Source organism: Podarcis erhardii, assembly GCF_964252035.2.
Source record: "Podarcis erhardii genome assembly, chromosome: 1".
Taxonomy (NCBI): Eukaryota; Metazoa; Chordata; class Lepidosauria; order Squamata; family Lacertidae; genus Podarcis; species Podarcis erhardii.
Window position 1 is genome coordinate 51,242,756 of NC_138497.1, and position 22,179 is coordinate 51,264,934.

Here is a 22,179-nt window from a genome sequence, read left to right on the forward strand (position 1 = left end):
AGCTGCTGTTTTCCCTGTAACATAGGAGGGGCTTGCTGATCTTGCCTGTCATGAAACCATTGAGCCTCTTGGGTGATCGATTCAGAGGTTCATTGATCTCTCAACCAATGATACACATTTTTCTTTGTATGTAGTGCATAAACTGTCTGATAGGAGAAGGCCTAATGTATTTTTGCCTCCAAAGCTCTAAACATCAGGCTTTTGCACTACTGCTTATTGTTCTATGAGTGTGTGTAGGCTTGGCGTACTATCATATCAGCATAGATGGGCAAGCCTGTGTATAGACTGCACTTGAAAAGAATAGTTTTGTGGCAATAAAATATTTGATTTGCAAAATAATAATAATGATGATGATGATGATGTGTAAAGGTTACAGAATTAATCAGTGCATATTGAGCTGTGATAACTAATAAAATTGTAAAGAAACATACTGTTTATATGGGGCAGAGATGCTAGAACAGTGTACAGTGGTTCCTTAGATGTGTGAACCATCTAGAAGCTCCAGTTGAGCACTTTCTAATGAGAGTGGGGAAAATGGAAGCTAACAAGTTGTGACCTGATTTCTCACACTGCCTTTGAATTAAGATGTTTTTGGTTCAGTCACAAAGGTATTGTTAGACGATTGTTTCTACAAAGACTGGCTCCCTCTCAGAATGGAATAGCATCAAAGCTTCAGCTTTGTGTCTGATGTGGACTCAAACAAATGCCATGTGTTAATTCATTATGCATCAAGCGTGCTTGAGCAAATTCCTTTCCAGTTGACAGGTGCTGTATGTGGTGAAAACGCAATTGGTGGAGGAGCAAGCCAAGATGCTGGATCGTTCACTTTAGCAATCCCATAATCAGGATTGCACTATAAGCACAGGTGTATGAACCCACTCATTATTCTAAACTCGTAAAAAGATCGGCACACCACCTTTTTTTTGAATGATTTCCAAATAGCAAGCAGAACAGAAAATGCTCTGGTATTGATAATTTTTGCTTTAGAACAAGTGTTTTGAGCATTGTTTCTGTCCACAGCAGGAAGACAGAGCACCCCTGACCTCCCAGCTGTCCAAGCCATCAGTCCCTACAGTTGCATCCTCCACAGATATGCTCCACAGTAAGCTTTCACAGCTCCGTGAGTCACGGGAACAATACCAGCACATCGATCTGGACTCCAATCAGACCCACTCTTCTGGCATTGGAACCACCACTTCCTCCTCTGCAGCATCCAATATTGATGACTTGAAAAAAAGACTGGAGAGAATAAAAAGCAGCCGCAAGTGAAATTGCATCAGACAGCGTGGCTGTTGAAGAGCTGTCCATCTTTAGTTTACTAAACTAGAAGTCTTCATAGTTAAGTGGCCTCATGTAGGCCTTCTGTATACAAACTGGTTTATGTGTATAATACAGCGGATCTTGGAGGAGGATCCAAGTCATTGTGGCACAAGTCTTTGTACATACTTTGCTTCTCTGTGAGCATTTATTGACCGTAGAAGACTGTCTGTATTAGTTTTAGTGTACAGAGCTGTAAACAACCATTCTCTTCAATCCAGTTTCTCATAACTTTATTTGTAAAGTTGTCTTCTCTTTCTTAGCTCTTAACTCTTAGAAGCTCTTCAGTGGTTTTCCTTTTATTTTTAACAACTTCTTCTCCATCTAATCCTTGAACAGTTTCTGTACGGACGCATGGCATGAATTAACTAAGTGTCTTTTTGTAAATAAAGTTTGCATTAACTCTCTCTGGGAGCAGCAGTGGCTGTTGGTGAGAAATGTCCATCCATGTTCTTAGTTACAAGTGACTCAGCATTTCTAGTTTCCGTGAGCTGCTGTCTAAACCTTCACAGCAGATTTACTTTCATGGAGAAGCTGAGACACTAACATTGCAAGCATGCTTCAGGTTGAAGAAATCTTTGATTTCTATTGAGAGCACTGTTAGTCTTGCCATGGCTTCCAGAATAGCGTGGGGCAGAGGCAGAACATTTCACCTCCTAAAAACCACTTCCCAAGCCCTTCTCTGTATTTTAATCTAGTTAGCTTACAAGTGCTAGAATGCTCAGGTTCCTTTTAAGGATTTAGTTTCATCCATTTTGAGAACTGATTTTTTTTGACATGGTGGATGATCAGTATCCTACACTGAAGACATGTTGGCCTTTCCTCATACATGCTGGAGCCCAGAATATTTCAATGTGCTAATTTGCTCTTAGATATATTTTTAGCTCTGCTGTCAGCCTGAAAGTTTTGTAGTAAATGTATGATCAGTGATTGCTGCTAGAGGTTGAGAACATAGTCTTGGGGACACTGTTTCCAAAATACATGTGTTCTCAGAAGGTGAATTATACTGTGGCAGTTGAAGGTCACGTGGATGTGGTTGTGGGGAATTGTTCTGGAGGACTTGCTGCTTTTATGTATGGGTTATGCATTTGTGTGCCTCTTACAATCTGAGACTCAGAACTGCTATAGCACACAGTTGTTGGAGTAATTTCTAGGTTAATCTTCCCTCCTCTGCCCCTGCCTTGGATATTTTGACATAAGTGGCATTGCACCGGCTTTAACACACTCCCAGAAATACCAGCTCTTTCCTGTGGCTGACAGAGATTTAATTTCATTTGCATTTCTTTGTGCTTGTTTAGACGTTGATTAAATAGCATTTACTATTCACCATAGTTTAGTGTTGCATCAAATCAAATTGGTTGTCTTTATAAACTTTGTTGGTCATTGTGTACACATTATGATGTGTATGCTGATTTGGAAGCGATGCCCATTAGAGGGCGCATCCCAGAGTGTGCATTATTTGCCTTCTGGGAGGACTCTGCACACTTCCCATTTTTAACTTGCAGTTTTTTTCAGTGAATGCCACTTCATATTGAATCAGCTGCCTTAGCTAGGGCTATGAAAGATTGAATCAGCACCTGTCAGCCACATCATTCTATAGCACTTTGGTGTGCCTTGCAGTGGTGCAAAATGCATACAGTTTGTGGGGCTCTGAGTTGCTGCTTGTGCACATCTAGTGATAGCCTCCTCTTGTAGCTGATGCCCTGCTCCTTACTCTTATGTTGGGGCTCACACTGGTATAGTAAGTGCAAGGAACGGAGAGGTAATGGTCATTAGAAATACAATTTGCAGGGTGTGTGTATGTGTGTCATTAGTGAGATTTGGAAATGCAATGAAGTCTCTGGCAAACTTTGTTTTCTCTAAAAAGATGCTCTCCCCACCACTAGGTGTGGCTTTAGTTTTGATACATTCTCCCCTTTCAGTGCTGGTTTCAGAAATGCCCTATTTAAGCCACGTTTAGCTTAACCTAGAGCCAATGGAAATGTTTCTACAGTATGTTTGAATAAATGTTACATTTTACTACTAAAATTCTCTGTACTCCCTCAGTCTTGGTGATCAACCTATGATAGGTACTCAAGGAAAACTAGCTCCTTTGCCTACCTGCGTCTGAAAGGACAACGTCTCATCAGCATTAATATAAATAACAGGTTTTTTATGAATATAAACTATATTAATGGCGTATGCACCATATCCTAATAGCACATCCGAAGCACATTCTTTCCTTCAAAGAATTCTGGGCAGTGTAGTTTATCGTAGCCTGATTCACAATTCTCAGCAACCCATAACAAATAGGGCCCAAAATTCTTTGAGGCGGGAAATTAAAGATATAGTATGTATGCAACCTTTGTCAATATTCATGGGATTTGACTAGTTTTCTCCATTGTATCTTTTTTATGATGCCTCACTTAGAAATGGTTCCTGCTGTAGAAAAGGCTCAATTAACAGCTGTGGCAATGGTGGGGTACATTTCTTTGCTTGCAGACACTACTGTTTTTTGTTTAATGGGATTGAATAAAACTGCATCCCACAGCAACCGCACCAAAGAACACACAAGCTGCCCTTTGGTTTACTCCCATGAATATCATAGAGCGCTGGTTGTAGTTTCACTCTGAACTTTGAACTATATTTTTTGTATTGAAATTACTGGAAGAAAACATTCTTCAATCAAAATGTATCTGCTTTCTGCCCAGAGCCCTGAAACCGATGAACTATAGGCAACTTCTTTTACTCTCTCCTTTTTGAAGGCAAAAACGCAGGCTAAGTGTACTCCTACCTTTGTTACTCTAAGATAAATAAGGCCACATAACTTACAACTTCTTATGCTAAGGTTGTAACCCTAGCCACACTTGAGGATTTCCCATTGTATATTGTGAGGCTTGATTCTAAAAGATCCTGCGTAGGGTTATCCTGCACAGCTATTTAACTTGCTCATTCAACCAGATACAGTACATTCACCTTAGTCACAGTTTTGCTTTGCTAACTTTTCAAGTAGTACCTGTACTGCTAAGTTCACTTTTTTGCAATTGACAACAAAGGAGATTGAGTACTTGGTCCAGAACCTTTATTGAGGTTTGTGCCAAAATACGTTTCCCTCCTTAGGCTTTTAGTTACCTGTCATGTTTGACCAGTATACATACATCTCTAAATCATTGTGCAGGTGCTGAGCTTAAGTTCTTTAATGCCCATGTTTCTCAGTAACCTTTTGCAACCATTTCTTCAGGCGGAACACGTGGGTATAGAATCCATATTTGCCATCACGATCACAGCCTTCTCCCCATGAGACGATACCCGTCTGATACCACCGATTATCTGTTGGGTTCTGGAGAGAGGAGAGTGCAAGAGCACCAAGGAAGAGTCAGCATACTGGGAAAAAGCATATAGGTCACATAAAGAGGACAAGCAGCAGCAGGACTCTATATTTCAAGACTTTCAGAGCCCATAGAAGGCCCAGATCGAGGTATTTCTTACAGTGGAGCTTTATGAGTTATCTCTTTTCTAAAAGGAAATCTCACCCTTAATCGCAAAGATGTGGGATGGGGGGGCTTGTTGCCCAACAATGCATGTGAGGATTGACTTACCAATATAAATCGGATCCACAAGCTTGTTTCTATGTCAGGTGGTAAGCTCCCCCCCCCCTCCATGGAGGGTAGCATTCACTCAGGGCTGTAACGAGTGACCTGCTGACAGTGGGAGGGACTGAAGCCCATAGTGGGTAGGGCCAACCAGTCTCCATCCTGCCCAGCAGACTGCCAAATGGCGAAGAGGTTTCTCTTGCCAGAGGCTGAAGTGATTGCTTTGTTTACTAGGCTCCCTGCATCCTTGCTGAAATGTGAGCACTGTTCCTCTTATCATTGATCCAGTATTTTAAGCTTGGGGCCCACCGAAGAAGTCATGACATATGTCACCCTTTTGCTGCCACTTGAGATTGATGTATTATGTCACTTGGAGCATTACACATACCTTCATGACAAAAGGGCCTCCGCTGTCACCTTCGCAGGCGTCTCCTCTTTGAGAATCTTCAGGGCTGTACCCTAAACAACAAGAAAAGGCATTTGAGATTGACAATAGTGAATTCAATCTCTTCTGTTTTCCTTTTGCTGCTTTTCACCTTCTGATACTTAATCTTTTAGAAATCAGTGCCTGTGCACTGCCTTCTCAAGCAACCAGAAATCTTTTCCCAGAAAGTGGGGATCAGCCCTTAGTTAACTAAAACTAGGATCTAGCTCCATAAATTTCCCTGTTGCTTTCACTATTCTTCCATTTATTGACATTTCAGTATGAATTGGGATCGGACTGTGTGTCTCTGTACAGCAATGTGAGGTAGATCAGATATGCTAGGAGACCCAGTTATGGATCTCTGCAGCCTGTTTTCATCACTCCATGTATTTGCTTCACCATGTGTATATCTGCCTCATGTGTACAGGATACAAGCAAAATACCTGCTAAACGTATGAAGCACTCCTGTCTCACCTCTTGAGCTTCAGCCTACTTTGTGTTACTTCTTAGCTGAGCTTTGTCAAAGGCACAGCCTGGTGTCTAGCCTGGATTTTCATCACACTGCCCACATGAATACATTATTTCCTCTCCCCACTCCAGGCTGGGAGTTCCTGGACTGTTGCGATTTTGCTCAGGGCCTGGTGCTAGCTTGGCCAAGTTTCTCACCTGACTGGTGGTGCCTTCCTTAGCATTAAATTAGAGGACATCATGTAGGCTTATGGGTCTTCCTATTTTGTGCAGCAGCTTCACTCGGGGAACAGTACTAGCCAGACCAAAAGGAAATACCCCTCCCTTAGACACAGCTGGAGGCCTGTGAGGTATTACCCAGTTTGTGATGGGAGGCCACCTGTCAAGATTCTCCAGTCTGGGAGTTCAGATTGTCACCAGCCAAGGGGATTGGGGGTAGGAGTATTTATATGGCAAAGGAGAGTTCTGGCTGTCTTACAGTGGTAATCATCTCTCATCCCAGTTCAGATTGGCTCATACTCTCCTTCCCTTGAAACATGTGGCTTGGGCTCACTTCCAGTTGAAATCGTTAGCATTTCCTTCAGTATTCCCAACCACACAGATACATAACCTCACCAGTTTCTCCCTCGGTTGAAAGAACGTATCAGATGCTAAGGAAAACGTACCTGCACAGAACATGTTGTCTGTGACTCTAATCTTGGTGGATGCCTTGCAAGTTTCCCGTGGCACAATAGGGAGGTTCACCTGCTGTAGTATGCCAGGCAGAGGTGACCTGCCAGAGGTCCATGTCTCTTGTAGGTTTCCCCAACCAGTCACACGCCCTTTGTATCCCGTTAGCATCAGGCTACAGAACAAAAAACAACACAAACCCCAGTAGCTTAAAATCATTTTGGTTGACATTTGTAGGCAAAACATGTTTCCTTTTGTTATGTATATGTAATGGTTTGTCTTAATCCTAATTACACTGCTCCAAACAAAAAATGGTGTCTTGTGTGTGCTGAATTCTTCAGCAGAGACCAGGGTGCTACAGGAAGGAAGGCACCCATGGTGAAGTCCTCTGTAGGTATCTAGAGCACGTAGGGAAGGAAGCAAGGCTAGACTCCAGAAATACAATGGCAAGTTGCATCAAACAGGATGTTTCCATTTTGCTCTTTGCAAAATCCCGAGTTTTCCTGACTGGCTGTGTTTTCATTGTTTTTCTGCAACCGTGGGAATAGAAACACTCCTTAAACACACACTGTCTGTCTCACGTGTGCATGACCCCTGGCCTACAAGGTGCAATGGCTGTGGGTGTACAATTCATGCATACTTTACTCTGCATTCAGCCTCTTGCACACAGCTGCCACATGTGCTTTCTATTAGACAAGAAGAACAATCCCTACCAGTAAATCCATCATTTGTCTTAAGGTTCATATCTTCCACCCCAGGTCTGCACATGGGTCTCCTTTTGCAATCAGTACTTTGGACTAGGTACTCACAGTTAAGATCCGTCTAAACTTAGGCTCCCTATTCATTTTGCACTCTTTGCCCATCTCTACTTTTTAATTCAGCACAAATGGCTGGGAAGTGTGTGTCCAGCCAGCTTCCTAAAATCCTTCTGCTAGGATATCAAGTGTTCTACCAATTCTCTTTAGGCAACCCACCTTCTGTTGCAGGCAACTCCCTTCAGGAAACAGAACCCTTAAAGCAGGGTTGGGGAAAGCTTTTCAGCTTGAGGGCCACATACCCTCATAAACTGTCTTCTGGGGGCCACATACCAATGATTGGTGGAACCAGAGGCCAAAGTAGATGAAGCAATTGAGTTGTAACCTTCTGCACACTTAAATTGGAAGTAAGCCAAAGTGGGACTTATTTAAGGTTACTTTTAAGCTCTCAATATCATGTACCGTATTTTTCGTGCCATAGGACGCTCTGTCCCATAGGACGCACCTAGTTTTTTGGGGGGAAATAAAGGATTCCCCCCCTTTATTTCCCCCCCAAAACCAGGTTGGGGAAACCAAACCAGGTCGGGGAACAGTGGGATGGCAGCGCTGCGCCTCCCCGCTGTCCCCCGAGCTTGTGGGGCTGGCCGATGTCTGCCCAAAGCGCGGGACGCTCTGCTTCAGCACGCCCCGTGCTCCGTGCAGCAGGCTGCTATCCGCAGCGTAGGGAGCCCTGCAGGAACTCCCGCAGGGCTCCCCAGGCTGCGGATATCTGCCCGGCGCAAGGGGCGCTCTGCCTCCGGGCGCCCTGCGCGCCGGGCGGCAGGCTGCTATCCGCAGCCTAGGGAGCCCTGTGGGAACTCCCACGGGCTCCCCAGGCTTGCTGATAGCTTCCTGAAGCCTGGAGAGCGAGAGGGGTCGCTCTCCAAGCTTCAGTGAAAGCCTGTATTCGCTCCATAGGACGCACACAGATTTCCCCTTCATTTTTAGAGGGGAAAAAGTGCGTCCTATAGGGCGAAAAATACGGTAGGTTAGCCGCACCCTACCCTTATCTAACAGTTATCTTGCATGCTGTTTTCTAATAAAGAACCTATTGAAGCTACTGCTACTACTGGGAAAATATGAACGGTTGTGTCCTATATATAAGAGCTCCAGCTTCATTTGTCTGCCTTATTCAGTTCATGGCAACCAGCGCCTGTCCAATAAATTTTGCTGCCTGAGACAAAGAACCAAATGGTGTCCCAAGTAGAAAACCCGACTGGACTAGTCTTTGGATCTTACTTCAGCAATGGCAACAGGACAGGGTCCTCTACCATGTCTGAGGACGGCAGGCTAGCTCAGAAGATGCAAGGCAGCTTGCGTGGGACACAAACATCTTGTTGCTGCTCCCTACCATCCAGCTTCCACTGCCTCAGTCTGCCTAACAGCAGGACCAGGCTTGGTGGCAACTTGCATCCTGCTAGTGAAGACTGCCCACCTTCAGTGGAAGGCAGAAAGGGATTCATTAGTCAATCCCAAGGTTGCCTTTTCCCAATGTTGCTGCCATTCCAGATTTTATCAGTGGTAAGACTGGGAAGATGCATGTTTGAGGACACTCACAATCTACTTAGGTGATGACACAATGTCTGGATGGGCCAACTGTCCCCCTCACCAAAGGTTTACAAATCACTGACTTAACTTGACAGGTTCCCTATCATTTTGAATGGGGCTGCTCCCATTACAACCAACACCTTCTGTCTCCTTACCTTTGAACAATCTCTTTAGTGGGTAAACAGACTGGATGTATATAGTTGCTGAACTCAACAGGCTTCTTCAGTAGTAACAGTGCAATGTCCCGGTCTAGATTCTCCTTCCAATTGTACTTGGGGTGAATGATGACTTTCTCTATCAACATAATTTTCTCCATGGTCCTCTCATAGCTGAAACATTTCCCAAAAAGAGAGAGAGAAGCAATTGACATATTTAAATACTATCATCAAGATGCCTTCAACTTGACTACAGTTTACAATAAGCCCAAGTAGATGGTGAAATAGGACTTCTGGAGGCTCCTTAATTGTGGAAAGGGAAAAAAAATACAGGTTGTAGGTTCAGGTAATGTGTCTCCATGGGAACTAATTGCTAGAGAATTACTTTTTGATACAGGAACACTCTGGGATGTGCTGGATAGGAATGAAAGATCATAGATGTGGGGGCATAAGCATAACCCCCTCCCCTAAGTAAGAATGATGTAATCTAGGTCTGTTATTTTTTTTCTGGGCAAGGGAACGAAGGAGACTACAGAAAGAGCTGACTTTATGGGCTATTCAAGTCCAGAGAAATTGCCTTCATTAGAGTTGCCTCTCTCTGGAGGTCAGGCAATCAAACCGGCTTTCTGTTAGTGTGTTTTCCCTAAATCTATGCTCAATCTGTATATTTGTCAATAAACTTTAAAAATGCCATAACCTTCCAGAGACCTCCATAAAAAGAAAACCAAAGCTGGGTAAATGCTAAGTCCCTGGGACTTCTGACCATTTGGCATAGTGGGGCAAGCCTAAGAATGATATTTAAAACGTGCATACTTTGAATTTAATGTGTGGATGCATGACACCTTGGATCCTGGAAGATTTCCCTTGACACCAAGAAGCATGGTTAGTGTTCTGCATTTCCCAGAATCAATTCTGACTAAACGTCAGGAAGAACTTTCTGATGGCAAGAGCTGTTTGGCAGTGGAACAGACTCCCACAAGAGGTGGAGGACTGTCTTTCCTTGGAGGTTCTTAAGCAGAGGTTGGATGGCCATCTCCTCATGGATGCCGAGATTCCTGCATTGCAGGGGGTTGAACTAGATGATCCTCAGGGTCCCTTCCAACTCTACAATTCTAGGATTTTTGTCTGTGTCCCCAGATGGTTTCCCTTTTCCCATATAGAAAAGAGGCATTTATGGCCTATGGTCAGTATGTAATTTGAAAGATTTATAATTTCCTTTCCAATCTCTTACACCTTCCGGTCGTGTTTGCCAATCCGTACAATGATGTCGTCTTTAGTGAAATTCTTATCCCAAGGTGGGTAGAAGATGCAGTGGGCAGCAGTTAGGATCCAGCGATTACTGATGAGACTGGCTCCACATAGCAGCTCCTGGGGGCTCTTCCTGAACAGCATCACTTGCCTAGAACAAAATAGGCAGGGAAAGAGAGGCAAGGCTCAGTGTCTTAGCCGAAATAGCACATGACCAGAGCACAGGCTGCAGAGAACAAAACAGACTAGCATCTTTCTACTGCACTGACAGGCCATTCTTGTGCTTCAAAGGAAGAACGAGGCAGAAACACAAATTGCAAAAGTCTCTTCCTAGAGTTGCTAGTGCCATTTACGGAGTTCTGAATGCAAAAGAGTAGACAGGCATGGGAAAGGAACATAAGCAAACCTCAGTTATGATGCTTACCACGGGGAACTGCCTTTTTCAGCATCAGATCCCTTCACAATTCGGCCTGCCAGATAGGAGTCCAGCAGCTCCTGCTCAGTCTTATCAGATACGTGCTGCTTCTCAAACAGAGGACGGGAACCACAGTCTGGAAATACAGATCCATTCTTCTGTAACTACCCAGTTCTCAAATATTAACATATATTTCATAAGCTAGCATTTCTGCTACAAGAAAATAATAATTGATGGTGACTAAGACATCGACCCGGACCTGGAATTTTATCTCATCTTGTTGAAAAGGTGAATAATGGGAGTTGATTTGGAGCATAGGTTCAGTCCTGGACAGTCTATATAAAATGCTGTTTTTATTCCTTTCAAAAGGTTTACATGAGTGCCAGCTAGATTATCGGACTAATGCTATTCCACCCTTAAGTTAAGGGATGCTAAGAAACTCTGGCTGGATAGGACCATGTCTGAATGGATGGGGAGAGCATCCCCTCGTAGCCCACCTCCTGAACGTTCTGGGGGATCTTCTGGTTAGATGCTTCTGTTATAGCTCTGATCTCGCTGGGGAATGGACAGGGTCATCAGCCCACTCTGGCACCACGGAGCCTGAACCACACTTGGTTCTCCAGTGAGCTTTGGACAATGAAGCAGGTCATGTGACTGCAACAGTACAAGTGGCATCTTGCACCAAGGCCAACCGAGTACAGGTCAGAGCATGTGACACCATTGTGTCCTTGGGTCTGGCAGAGGTGTTTTTTGTTTTTTTGAGCTAGTGAATGTTGGCTCCTATTATTTAGTTAGTTAGTTAGTTAGTTAGTTAGTTAGTATACCGTCTTTCATTCACAACATAAAAATACAAAATGAGAACACAAAATACATAATAAAACAAACAAACCAATAAGCCCCCTCCCACAAAAACACTTAAAAGGATATAGGATGTTAAGCAGCCATAGGCCTGGTTGAAAAGGAATGTTTTCGCCTGGCATCTAAAGGTGTACAAGGAAGGCTGTGAGTGCTTGGAAAGTTTCTGATCAATTAAAAAGGTGCCACTGATTATATGAAGGGGGGTATATTCCTAATACCCCCCCACACACTGTGGTTAGCAGCCACTGTTTGAAAAGAGACATTTCCCTCCCCCCATTCACTCAAGAGGAATTGCCTCTTCAAAAATGATAGTCTGCTTCTTGCTTCAGCAGAACCGGGTTGAGCCATTCTCAGGCAGTGTGTGCTTGAGAAGCAGCAGGCACTGAATTGACATCAGGTTCTTTCATCAGACGGCATCTCCCTCACCGAAGCAAGTCAGGGCCACAGGAGAAATGGGATTTCATCAGGTCCAACCCATGCCATAATTTTCCAAAAATGAGATAAACAAGAACATTCACACCAACTAGGAAAAAATTAGCCTGAGGAGAGTTTGGAGAGCTAACTGCTAACCGCTGCTTCAATGAAGGCAGGAAAGCAAACTGGATTCTAGAAGAGCCTGCTTGCTTTTCTGCCTTTGACCACAAGGTGGAGCCAGTAACCACAATCAGCAAGAAGAGAAACCATTCCAGCCCCTGTGCCAATACAGTATTAAAAAAGGGTCCGGTAATTCAGCAATGTGTTGTACGAAGAAGCTGTGGCTTAATTCATTGTTATTTTTTTTTCTTTTGACTTTATCTTGGCCCTCTTACCTGCTTCACCTTGACCAAACGTCTTAGGATCAAAGAAGGTTTTGTGTTCTTGGACAGTAGTCCGGCCTGCTCTTTGCTCATCCTCATAATCGAAATCATCCACAAAACTTTCTGAAAGAGAAGACCAGGGCGGAGAAGAACTTAATTCACAGAAGAGTCAGTCTCTTCATTCCTGCTAAATCTACTTTCTACAATGGCCAGATACAAGCAGGGGCGGGGGGCTGTCTCTTGCACTTTCAAAAGTTATGTGTGTGGGGGGGGGGGGTTCAGCAGGTGTTTCCTGTATGGCCATCTCCTTTTCTACAAGAGGGTAGGCAGAAGAACGATTGGGATCTGTGGGGAGGTCTTGGGGTGTTTCGCAATCTCACTCCCAGTTGTCTAGCAATAACTTAAGCTTCCCATGCCATGTTCTAAAAGGATGAAAAAGAGTGATTGGGTGAAAATCCAGAGCAGGTTTGTGGTTCTGTTTACTGATCACAACTTCCTGGGCTCAACATGCATTCTTATCATATGTCTGCCTGGCTGGGACATTATTTTGCACTTGGCTGTGGCTGGTGGACCTCTGGGTTCAAACAAACAAACACACAAACAAACAAACAAACAAACAAACAAACAAACAAACAAACAAACACATGCCCTGGTAGATCCTGTAAGCCTGCAATCTGCCCATCACAGCTCTACGTAACCATTAAAAGGCACAAGGGCCCTGCCTTCTGTTCTTCCTGGCCACCCTATCTACTTCCTACCTGCAGGCCACCAGAGAAAGCAATTAAGTTAGTGGAAGCCCATCAAATCCGTGTGAAGCTTTCAACATGTGCACGCCAATACCAACATGCATACATGACTCCCAGCATGCATCTAGCCCTCCCACATAAACCATCCTCCTGTCTCAAGAAACTCCTCTTTACCACAAAAAGCAAAGGCCCGTCTCTTGCAGGCTCCTTACCGCAGTAGTTCAAGTCACAATAGTCAAAGGTCAGGTTAGGATGGTTGATGTAGCACCATACACCTTCATCGTCCTCATCAGGGTTGCGGCAATAATTCTGCACCAGGTTAGGATTGCCATGGAAGGGTTTCCCGTGGCTCATTGCTCTTGCTTGTTCTGAGGCCCATGGCAAGCACTGAGCCCCGGAAAGGGTGACGGAGAGGGTCCCCGTATACTGCAGCCCCTTGTTTGGCACACAAGGCCCTTGCTTCTTTTGCTCTTGCGCTGGGGTCCTTGGGGAAATTGGAACCGAGGTCCGGTTCTCACCTGAAAAAAGAGGAGCAAGGGAACCATGACCATCGTTTTGTTTAAGAAGTTCTCCTTCACCGTATCTATATTGGTTTTAGAAGGGAAGCTGTGCACATATGCCTGGAATTGAAAGGAGGGACCTAATCAAACTCTACCTCAGACATCTTTAGGCAGCCGTGTTTAGGGAAGTTTTTAATGTTTGATGTTTTATTGTGTTGGGAGCCGCCCAGAGTGGCAGGGTGGCAGGGACTGTGCTGAGGAGGGCTGCACTGAAGAGGAATGGTGGGAGCCTCCCCCCTTCCCCCTGCTCCTGAATCTTCCCAGGAGTAGGAGGACAGTATAGATTTGGAACAGTGGTTTGCAGAGGGACATAGTTCAGAAGGCAGAAGCTGGGAAATACTGGATGGGGAACAGCTAGGAGAGAAAACACTGAAAGAGAGAGAGTTAACAGACCCCCTTTCACTGGAAAGTGTCCACCCACTCAGCCAAAGGTCAAGGAGAGCAGATAAGGTGGCTGCTCAGAAAGCACAGTGGTTGCGAGATCAGGTTGCAAGATGCGAAAGTGACGTGGGTGACTGGGGGGAAGTGGGTAGAACCCTTAATTGGGAGCACCTTCATTCCTGGAAATGGATTCTTTGTTCTCTCGCTGTGATCATTAAAAATTATAACTGGTAAGAGACGCCTTTTGCTTTGTTCCGCTTATCTACTGTCAAAGGGGGGGAGGGGGAAGCTGAGTCCCTGAAGCCTGACACTGGGGAAACCCAGCCAGATGGGTGGAGTATAAATAAATTACTACTACTACTACTACTATTATTATACCTGGAGCATCAGCACTAGACTCACCACACACAGGTACAGCACACTCTTCTGCGCGCACGACTGGGTTTCGGGTGTAGCACCAGGGACCCCTTGTGTTGTTGTTTGGATTCCTACAGTAGTTTTCAGTGAGGTTGGCACCTGGATGGCTTGTTGTGTTGAAGCTAAAAGAAAGCATGATACATTAGAGCGATAGAGGGAAACAGAAAATCCCTCCTCTTATAGTTAGGCTTGCAGTAAGGGAACTCTGGATCTTGCGCCCAAAAGGACTGCACTGCAGTGTATGGCATATTCTACATGAAAAGCACTCGCTCGGAAGAAGAAAAAGAGGCGAAGGCCAGACACAGATAGTCACGTACAGCAATCACATGTCTGCATTTCACTGTGCACGTACATCAAGAACAGCTATGACTGGCTATGGCTTCCCGCCCAGCATGTGCACACCGCATGTTCATGTACACCAAAATGCACATATGTGTGTGCACAGATTTCAGATTCCACCCCCCCTTCCCCTGATGCAATTGGCTGGGCATATCCTCCATTGGCTATCTTGCAGCTCAAGGCTATTTGGAAGGGCTGCTGTGCTTATCTGAAGACATTCAAGCTTTTACTCAATTGTCCCTGTCGTCCGCATTGTTTTCATTCCCCTCAAACCACATTGCTTACAATTCCCCCTACCAAGGATAACTGAGGACAACACTTCATGCATTTGATGGCGTGGGTGCTAGTCCTTGAAAGTTTTGTTTACGTGGTTAACTCAGTGATTCTCAAAGTTTTCGTCTCCTTTCCTCAATAATTTCTCTTCCCAGGAACTGCCATAGAAATCCTACATATTTCAAAGGGTGTTTTTTTTTTTGCAGGGGGGAGGTGTCTCAGGGTTCACATTTATTGTCATGCTACTCGCGCCTTCAAATCCCCCTTTCCCCTAGAGCACACTACTATTCCCCTGTACAATACTCCCTTGAACTTTGTGCTTCCAATTAATATCCAAGATGCACAAGATGCAATGGGCAGGCGACTGGATCCTTATTCTCTGCTCAGTCTCTCCATCCAGTGTTGTGTGAAGGCAAGTGGAAGTCAGGCTTGAGTTGCCTCCAGTTCAGAGGCTGGCCCTGCAAGCAAAGGGTGGCACAGAATTCCCCCCCCCCCAAACAAACAAGCAAGCAAACTTACTCAGGCTTGTGAGGAAATTTGCTCGACCAGTACTGGCATTCAATTCCTGATTTGGTGAACGAAATGGATCCCCTATAATTCTGCCCAGCATCTTTGACACAGTCACCTGTTGGAATGAAAAATACAGGATGCAGTGAAATGGAACAGCTAGCAGCATATTCAGAGAGTCAAGACATCTCAGTGGTTTGGATGTAGGCTGATACACATAACAAGCGCTAGTTCAGGGGTGCTTCTGTGTCCCCTGGTTTAGCTACACTTGATTGCTCTACACTTCAGAAGGGGCAGCTGAATCTGGGAACTGACTCCATTGAAAAGCATTATGTTTAATGGATCAGTAGAAAGAACACACAGAGAAAACGCTGTGCTTGAAAATACATGTTCTATCAGTGGTGAGAGTTTGGGATAGACCATTCACATAGGCAATCGTTCCTTGATCAAGACACATTTGGCACCCAAGCCAAACACAGGCCTTTATATTATTGTATTTATATCTGATTATATATATTTTAGGTCACCTTTCAGGGTGCAACTCCTTCTGAAGATTATATCAACATGGAAAACCATTGAACTATGTTCAATATACAACATTTGCTCCTAGGCTGCCCTTGGTGCTGAAAAGAAAATGAAGAAAGTGCTGGGCAATTTTTATTTTGTTTACATTTCTTGATTTCATATGGGGAGGAGGGCTGGATCCATGCTATACTCTGGAACAGCTAAGATGCCCCACAGACTTAGAAGGACCCCAACTAACTTCATAGGCCAGCACAAGGATTTCCATGTGCACAGTGGAGCATCCCCTCTTCTCCTTTCCCCACCCTCCTCAAATCCCCCTCCCTCCCCAAATTGCTCTGGAAGGATGGGGGAAACCCCAGAACAGGTTCAGGAGTGGGGTGGAGAGAGGAGAGGAAGGGAAAGATATGTTGAATAAACAGGAATCCTTGTACTGGTGGAATTGGTTAGATATTCCTGCAATGTGTTTGTTACAGACTATAATAATATTACGCATTTATTATATTTGCTAATTGGTTTTCTTAACAGATAACCCAAAGTGATATTTGGGCACATCACACATTGCAGGAGACAAATGTGTTTTTGTTTTTAGAGATACGCATGTTCAGCAAGGAACCAGGCTCTGGCTTCATCTCTTTTATACTACATTTGTGAATTTCAAAACCCATCCTGTCTCTCTCACAAGTTACAGTATTGTTAGTGTCTACATTAGGCAGCAGATCTCCCCCATGCCCCGCTCTGCCACCAGCTGCCCTATGGGCAAGAATCCTGATGACTTGTTCTGTCTTGTTTATTGTGAAATTATGGGTGTAGTTCAATGTTCCTTTAAGATACCTTGCAAGGATTTGTATCCTGAAAGCAGGGGGTGCAAGTAACTGCAATGAATATAATAAATGGTATATAAATCACGCACATCTGCTAAAATGTTGTTTGCAGCAGTGTCCCTCTGCGAGTTTAGGAAAGAGAGAGGGACTCTCCTGAGAGGAATGCTTCTCAGTGATCTTGCCTTATTTAGAATTTGCCTCCAGTCTCTTCAGAGAAAGCAGATTCCTTGCACTCACCACCGCCAGGGCATCACAGACTCACTGTTAAGCTGCTTACCTTTCAGGCACTCATCGAGAGCTGTTCTGGGCTGGTTCGGAGACTTACATACTGGGGAGAGAATAATACAATTCAGCTTAAAGGGATCTTCAGCTCATAAGAACAGCTCAACAGGATTGACCATGGGAAGCTTGCAAGGGGGACTGAATGCAACAGCCCTCTCTGCACTTGTGATTTCCAGCAACTGGTACTCAGAGGCATGCTGCCTCTCTGATACTGAGAGCAGCACACAGCCATTGGGAGATAGGAAAGCAACTCTCATTTTTCTGGCTCCAAAAGCCCCCAAGGGGTGAAATCCAACTGTGGCTGTCTGCCAGTGTAACCGACTTCCCGTTTGTGCAGCAGGAAATCTCCTTCCTCTCTTCTCTACTCCCAATCCCACAAATCTGATGTGGAGGATTAGGAGACCACCCACAGCAGATTTATGGGGGCTTCAGGGGGAAAGAGAAGCAAAAATTCCCATTGCACAGATGTCACGTGACACTGGATTTCACCCAAACATTGGGCAAGGATGAATTAGGGAGAAGTTTCTGTTTCTCCATTTTTAAAACAGATGAACGGTCCAGCCTTGCTTTGGCAGCTGCCATCAGTGCCAGCTTAATGAATATGATGTGTTGCTTAGGGATAGGCAAATAGCAAGGGAGAGAGGACTAGCGAAAGGATCAATCCTATGCAGAAACAGGGATCTAGCCAATGGGTGGGAGGACATTGGCAGCAGCAGGAGATGCAAGTTGACCAAGTCCAGCTGACCAAGAACTAAACATGAATGGATGAAGAGCAGCAACATGAAAAACTTTGAAGCTTGGTGTGGTGATAGTAGTTACTGAAGGGACAGGAAGAGAGAGGAAACTGGAGGACACGGCTGGAGGAAATTAGTTGACACAACTGTGGGGAAAGTGTGTGTGTGTATGTTATGGCCAAAGTAGCCCTTAATAGTTGGGACAATTTTAATGGTATGACTGGATTAGTTTGTGCAATTGGACTTCCACAGCAAGAGCTCCAAGATCAAATATGGTAACAGAAGAAGGAAGAATTAAGATATGCTACTATTATGCTTGCAACTTTATCATCCTATGCATGTTTATTTGGAGATGTTCTGCTGATTTCAAAGGATTTAACTCCAAATAAGTATTTGCAGGAACTGCTGCTCTGGGATATGCAAGGCTAATACTGGCCATTGACATAGAGACATAATTCTCCAAAGCCTGTGAAAGCCAGATCTTGGAATAAGGTTCAGTGGTAAATAATATACAAAATAGCAAGGGTATTTGACAGGAGCTTTAGACATGCATACCTGAGTATTGTGCCCAGAATATATCCTGCAAAACAAAAGTGCTCACTTAGAAAGAAATACCCAAGAATGAGTAAGTCAACTGATGCAGTTCTACACTACTGCTGATGCTAGAAAGGTCTTACCCTGTAAGCTGTCAGGATGAGACACCACTCTGAGCTCTTTGGAGGCAGCATGAGATATGATTGTCATGACTCAGCAAGAGAGAGGACACATCTGATTTTGCTTCTGCCATCAAATTAAATCTATTGCAATTATGAGATGCATATAGCTCAAGGGTAACTACTGCATGAATTAAACAAGCCCTCAGCCAGCCTTGCATATGTTGTTAGACTCCAGTTCCCATCAGCCTCAGCTAGTGTGGCCAGTGGACAAGCGATGATGGGCATAGTAGTCCAACAACATCCACCCATTTTAGAAGTACAAATTTAGATCTTTGACATGGCTAGCCAGTATATTTTAATATAACAACCTTTAAGGTTTGGCTGAATAGGGTGGTGGCATCTGCACCGGGCCTGTCCCCACTTAAATCCTACAGCAGGCTTCCTCAACCTTGGCCTTCCAGATGTTTTTGGCCTACAACTCCCATGATCCTAGCTAGCAGGACCAGTGGTCAGAGATGATGGGAACTGCAGTCTCAAAACATCTGGAGTGCCAAGGTTGAGGAAGCCTGTCCTATAGTATCACCCAGTCTTTAGGAACAAGGGGAAGTCTTACGATAATGTCCTGTCAACTATATTGCTTAATGGATTATTATTTACAAAAACCGTTCCTGTTGTCTATAGCATATATAAAAACATGTATGGAGATAAACGCTTTCCTTGCTTATTGGGCTTCCAGTGGAGGTCATTTCTCATCTGTTCCTCTAAGAGAAGAGATGCTACCAGACAACGGACTCCTTTTGAATGACTGGTCAAAGATACGACACATTATGTAAAGGGAATGGTTTCTATATTATACAAATTTATTATTAATGCCTCATTTGGGGCCCAGAGTCCAAAATCATGATGGGAATTTAATTGGTACACACATCTGTCCATGGAGGCGCAGGTCAATCACAGCTGTCCATGGAGGCGTAGGTCAATTTTGTATCCAGGGCAGCTGTCTACCAACTCCACCTGGTATGCAGGCTGAGACCCTACCTGCCCGCGGACTGTCTCGCCAGAGTGGTGCATGCTCTAGTTATCTCCCGCTTGGACTACTGCAATGCGCTCTACGTGGGGCTACCTTTGAAGGTGACTTGGAAACTACAACTAATCCAGAATGCGGCAGCCAGACTGGTGACTGGGGGCGGCCACCGAGACCACATAACACCGGTCTTGAAAGACCTACCGGTACATTGGCTCCCAGTACGTTTCCGAGCACAATTCAAAGTGCTGGTGTTGACCTTTAAAGCCCTAAACGGCCTCGGCCCAGTATACCTGAAGGAGCGTCTCCACCCCCATCGTTCTGCCCGGACGCTGAGGTCCAGCGCCGAGGGCCTTCTGGCGGTTCCCTCATTGCAAGAAGCAAAGCTACAGGGAACCAGGCAGAGGGCCTTCTCGGTAGTGGCACCTGCCCTGTGGAACGCCCTCCCATCAGATGTCAAAGCGATAAATAACTACCTGACATTCAGAAGACATCTTAAGGCAGCCCTGTTCAGGGAAGTTTTTAATCTGTGATATTTTAGTGTATTTTTGGTTTCTATGGAAGCCACCCAGAGTGGCTGGGGAAACCCAGCCAGATGGGTGGGGTACAAATAAATTATTATTATTATTATTATTATTATTATTATTATTATTATTATTATCATTATCTGAGAAATGTAGTGGTGTAGAAGAGCTGGAAAAAATGTCACATCTGGCTACCAATGTGCCCCTTTGATTTCAGATAGTACATGGGTAGATGAGTCAAAAAAGCTCAGGGCACAATTTTTTCACAGCCCTCTAGCAGCTATGGTGGCTAATTTACCAGAAGTAACGTATTTAGTGTTAACTCTGGAAGTGTATACTTGATTCTGACCAAACTAAGCCTCCTAGATTTATTTTTATAACTCTTTATTATTTGTAAAGGGTATCTTTGTTTGAACAATTTATTATCCCTTTAGAGCTCCACTGGGTCTTTGTACTTCCAAGCTGTGATGCACTGTGGTTTAAATCCCTTCTTATTTGTTTCTTTTCTTTTTGCTATGTTTGCACTTTTTGTTGTTATGAAATTAATACATTTTTTATAAAATTACAACATCTGGAAGGAGACTGGGGAATTAAAGAAGAAATCCACTGTGAAATCCTCACAATGGTTGCTGGGCCCTTGAATATGTGACTTAACAGGCCTTGTTCTGCAGGAAGGAAAATGGAATGATACCTACTGTTTGGGCATTGGACTCAATGGCTTCACGGGCTTCTTCATAGCTGCACACTTCCTCCAGGCACTCCCGTTCTAGATTGCCTTTGCGCACCTCTTCTAGGTATCCTTTGTTGGCTCGCCTTGAGCGCTTCAGCAAAGAGAGTGCTTGCTTCTGATCGAGAAAGACTAGCAAGAGCAGAACACCCATCAGTCAGTCCTTAGTGTGGAGGCTCATTCACTGGGGCAATTGTAATTCTGAAGGACCATTGAGTGGAAAGGACCCTACAGCCAACCCTCTCCTCCAAGACATGATTAACCACCACAACACAAACACAGACAGATCAGATGACACAGTCTGGACCTCAGTGGTCCAGAAGCAGAACTGGGCACCTGCAGAAAGCTGCTACGAAGAAAATTTCCAGATGATTCAGCCCACATAGGTACACCACACATGGTGGAGAAGGGCAAGCCATTGTCATGTTTTCAGTATAATGTTGCATATTTCAGGATATCAGCTCTGCATTCCTACAATGCTCTCCCCTTTGTAGGCTCTGGCTGCCTGATTACAGATGTAATGCATTGCCCAACCGTTGACAGTCTTGTGTTACAACAGACAAAACAGGAAGTTCTGTCAAATGCCCAGTTTTCACTTCTAGATCTCAATGGAGCTGATCCAACACTACTGTCAGTGGAACTCCATGTGTGCAGCGCTGGATACAACCCAGTGTGAATTTCTCACCTAATCTTCACCTTTATGGCATTTATTTATTTCAACCATTTGCATGCCTCTTGATTGCAGTCATTTCTAAGCAGCATGCAGGAGACCCAATACAATAGGAATAAACATGAGTTTAATCAGAATTCAATAAAAAAAGACTTATGGAATAAGAAGGGGGGGAAAAGTATTGACCAAATAGAAAATAATATTTCTAGTCTGTTCTGGTCTTATGGTGGTAGAACCAAGACTCTTTTTCAGTTTGGTATCAGAGTTGTGCCCAGAACTGACCACTTCCAAATGGCAGGTCTCTTTCTGCTCTATGGACACTTACCCTATTCCTGTTTGCACAGAAAAACATATTTACTCAGCCCTCGTCCTGTGTGCCTCTTTGCTGGCACGTGTGCTGGTCTCTGTTTGCCCACCCCAGAATCTGAACCTTTGTAGTCCTCTCATTTCCCTTTTTCACATTCAGACATTAGAACTTTCAGTCTCAGTCAGGGGTGGGGAATGTCTGGCCTATGAGGCTAAATAATTAGGCCATGTTGGTCAAGCCATGCCTACCTGCCAGTCATCTGATGATACTAGGCTTTGATACTAGGGGAAGCTAGGTTGGAACAAAAGAGGCTCCTTAAGATGATTGTTCAATGTTTCTGAAGTCCTGCCAACCAGCTAATTGGTGGGGCTTCAGAAGAGCTGCACACTTGTCTTCTGAAGCCCCAACAATCAGCTGTTTG

At 44.4% G+C, this 22,179-nt stretch overlaps 2 protein-coding genes across 5 annotated transcripts in view; one reads left to right on the plus strand and one right to left on the minus strand.

Moving 5' to 3' along the window:
• The window catches only part of CKAP5 (cytoskeleton associated protein 5), a 45,399-nt gene extending 42,054 nt beyond the window's left edge, over positions 1-3,345 (plus strand). For 2 of the 4 annotated variants that reach the window (XM_081855349.1, XM_081855351.1), the window contains one exon: positions 1,021-3,345. In XM_081855349.1, the coding sequence (XP_081711475.1) occupies positions 1,021-1,269 (249 nt within the window). In that variant the 3' untranslated portion in view covers positions 1,270-3,345. The remainder of the gene's footprint in view (positions 1-1,020) is intronic. The other 2 variants (XM_081855350.1, XM_081855352.1) reach the window with 2 other exon arrangements.
• Positions 3,346-4,361: 1,016 nt separating this feature from the next.
• LOC309329143 (uncharacterized protein) overlaps positions 4,362-22,179 on the minus strand; it is a 34,481-nt gene continuing 16,663 nt past the window's right edge. The window contains exons 8-20 of the mRNA XM_081839749.1: positions 20,750-20,913; positions 18,406-18,430; positions 17,112-17,162; positions 15,501-15,606; positions 14,355-14,491; positions 13,224-13,529; positions 12,278-12,388; positions 10,620-10,746; positions 10,179-10,346; positions 8,948-9,121; positions 6,447-6,625; positions 5,278-5,348; positions 4,362-4,636 (exon numbers count right to left, since the gene is read on the minus strand). Coding sequence (XP_081695875.1) covers positions 4,493-4,636; positions 5,278-5,348; positions 6,447-6,625; positions 8,948-9,121; positions 10,179-10,346; positions 10,620-10,746; positions 12,278-12,388; positions 13,224-13,529; positions 14,355-14,491; positions 15,501-15,606; positions 17,112-17,162; positions 18,406-18,430; positions 20,750-20,913 — 1,763 coding nt within the window. The 3' untranslated portion in view covers positions 4,362-4,492. The remainder of the gene's footprint in view (positions 4,637-5,277; positions 5,349-6,446; positions 6,626-8,947; positions 9,122-10,178; positions 10,347-10,619; positions 10,747-12,277; positions 12,389-13,223; positions 13,530-14,354; positions 14,492-15,500; positions 15,607-17,111; positions 17,163-18,405; positions 18,431-20,749; positions 20,914-22,179) is intronic.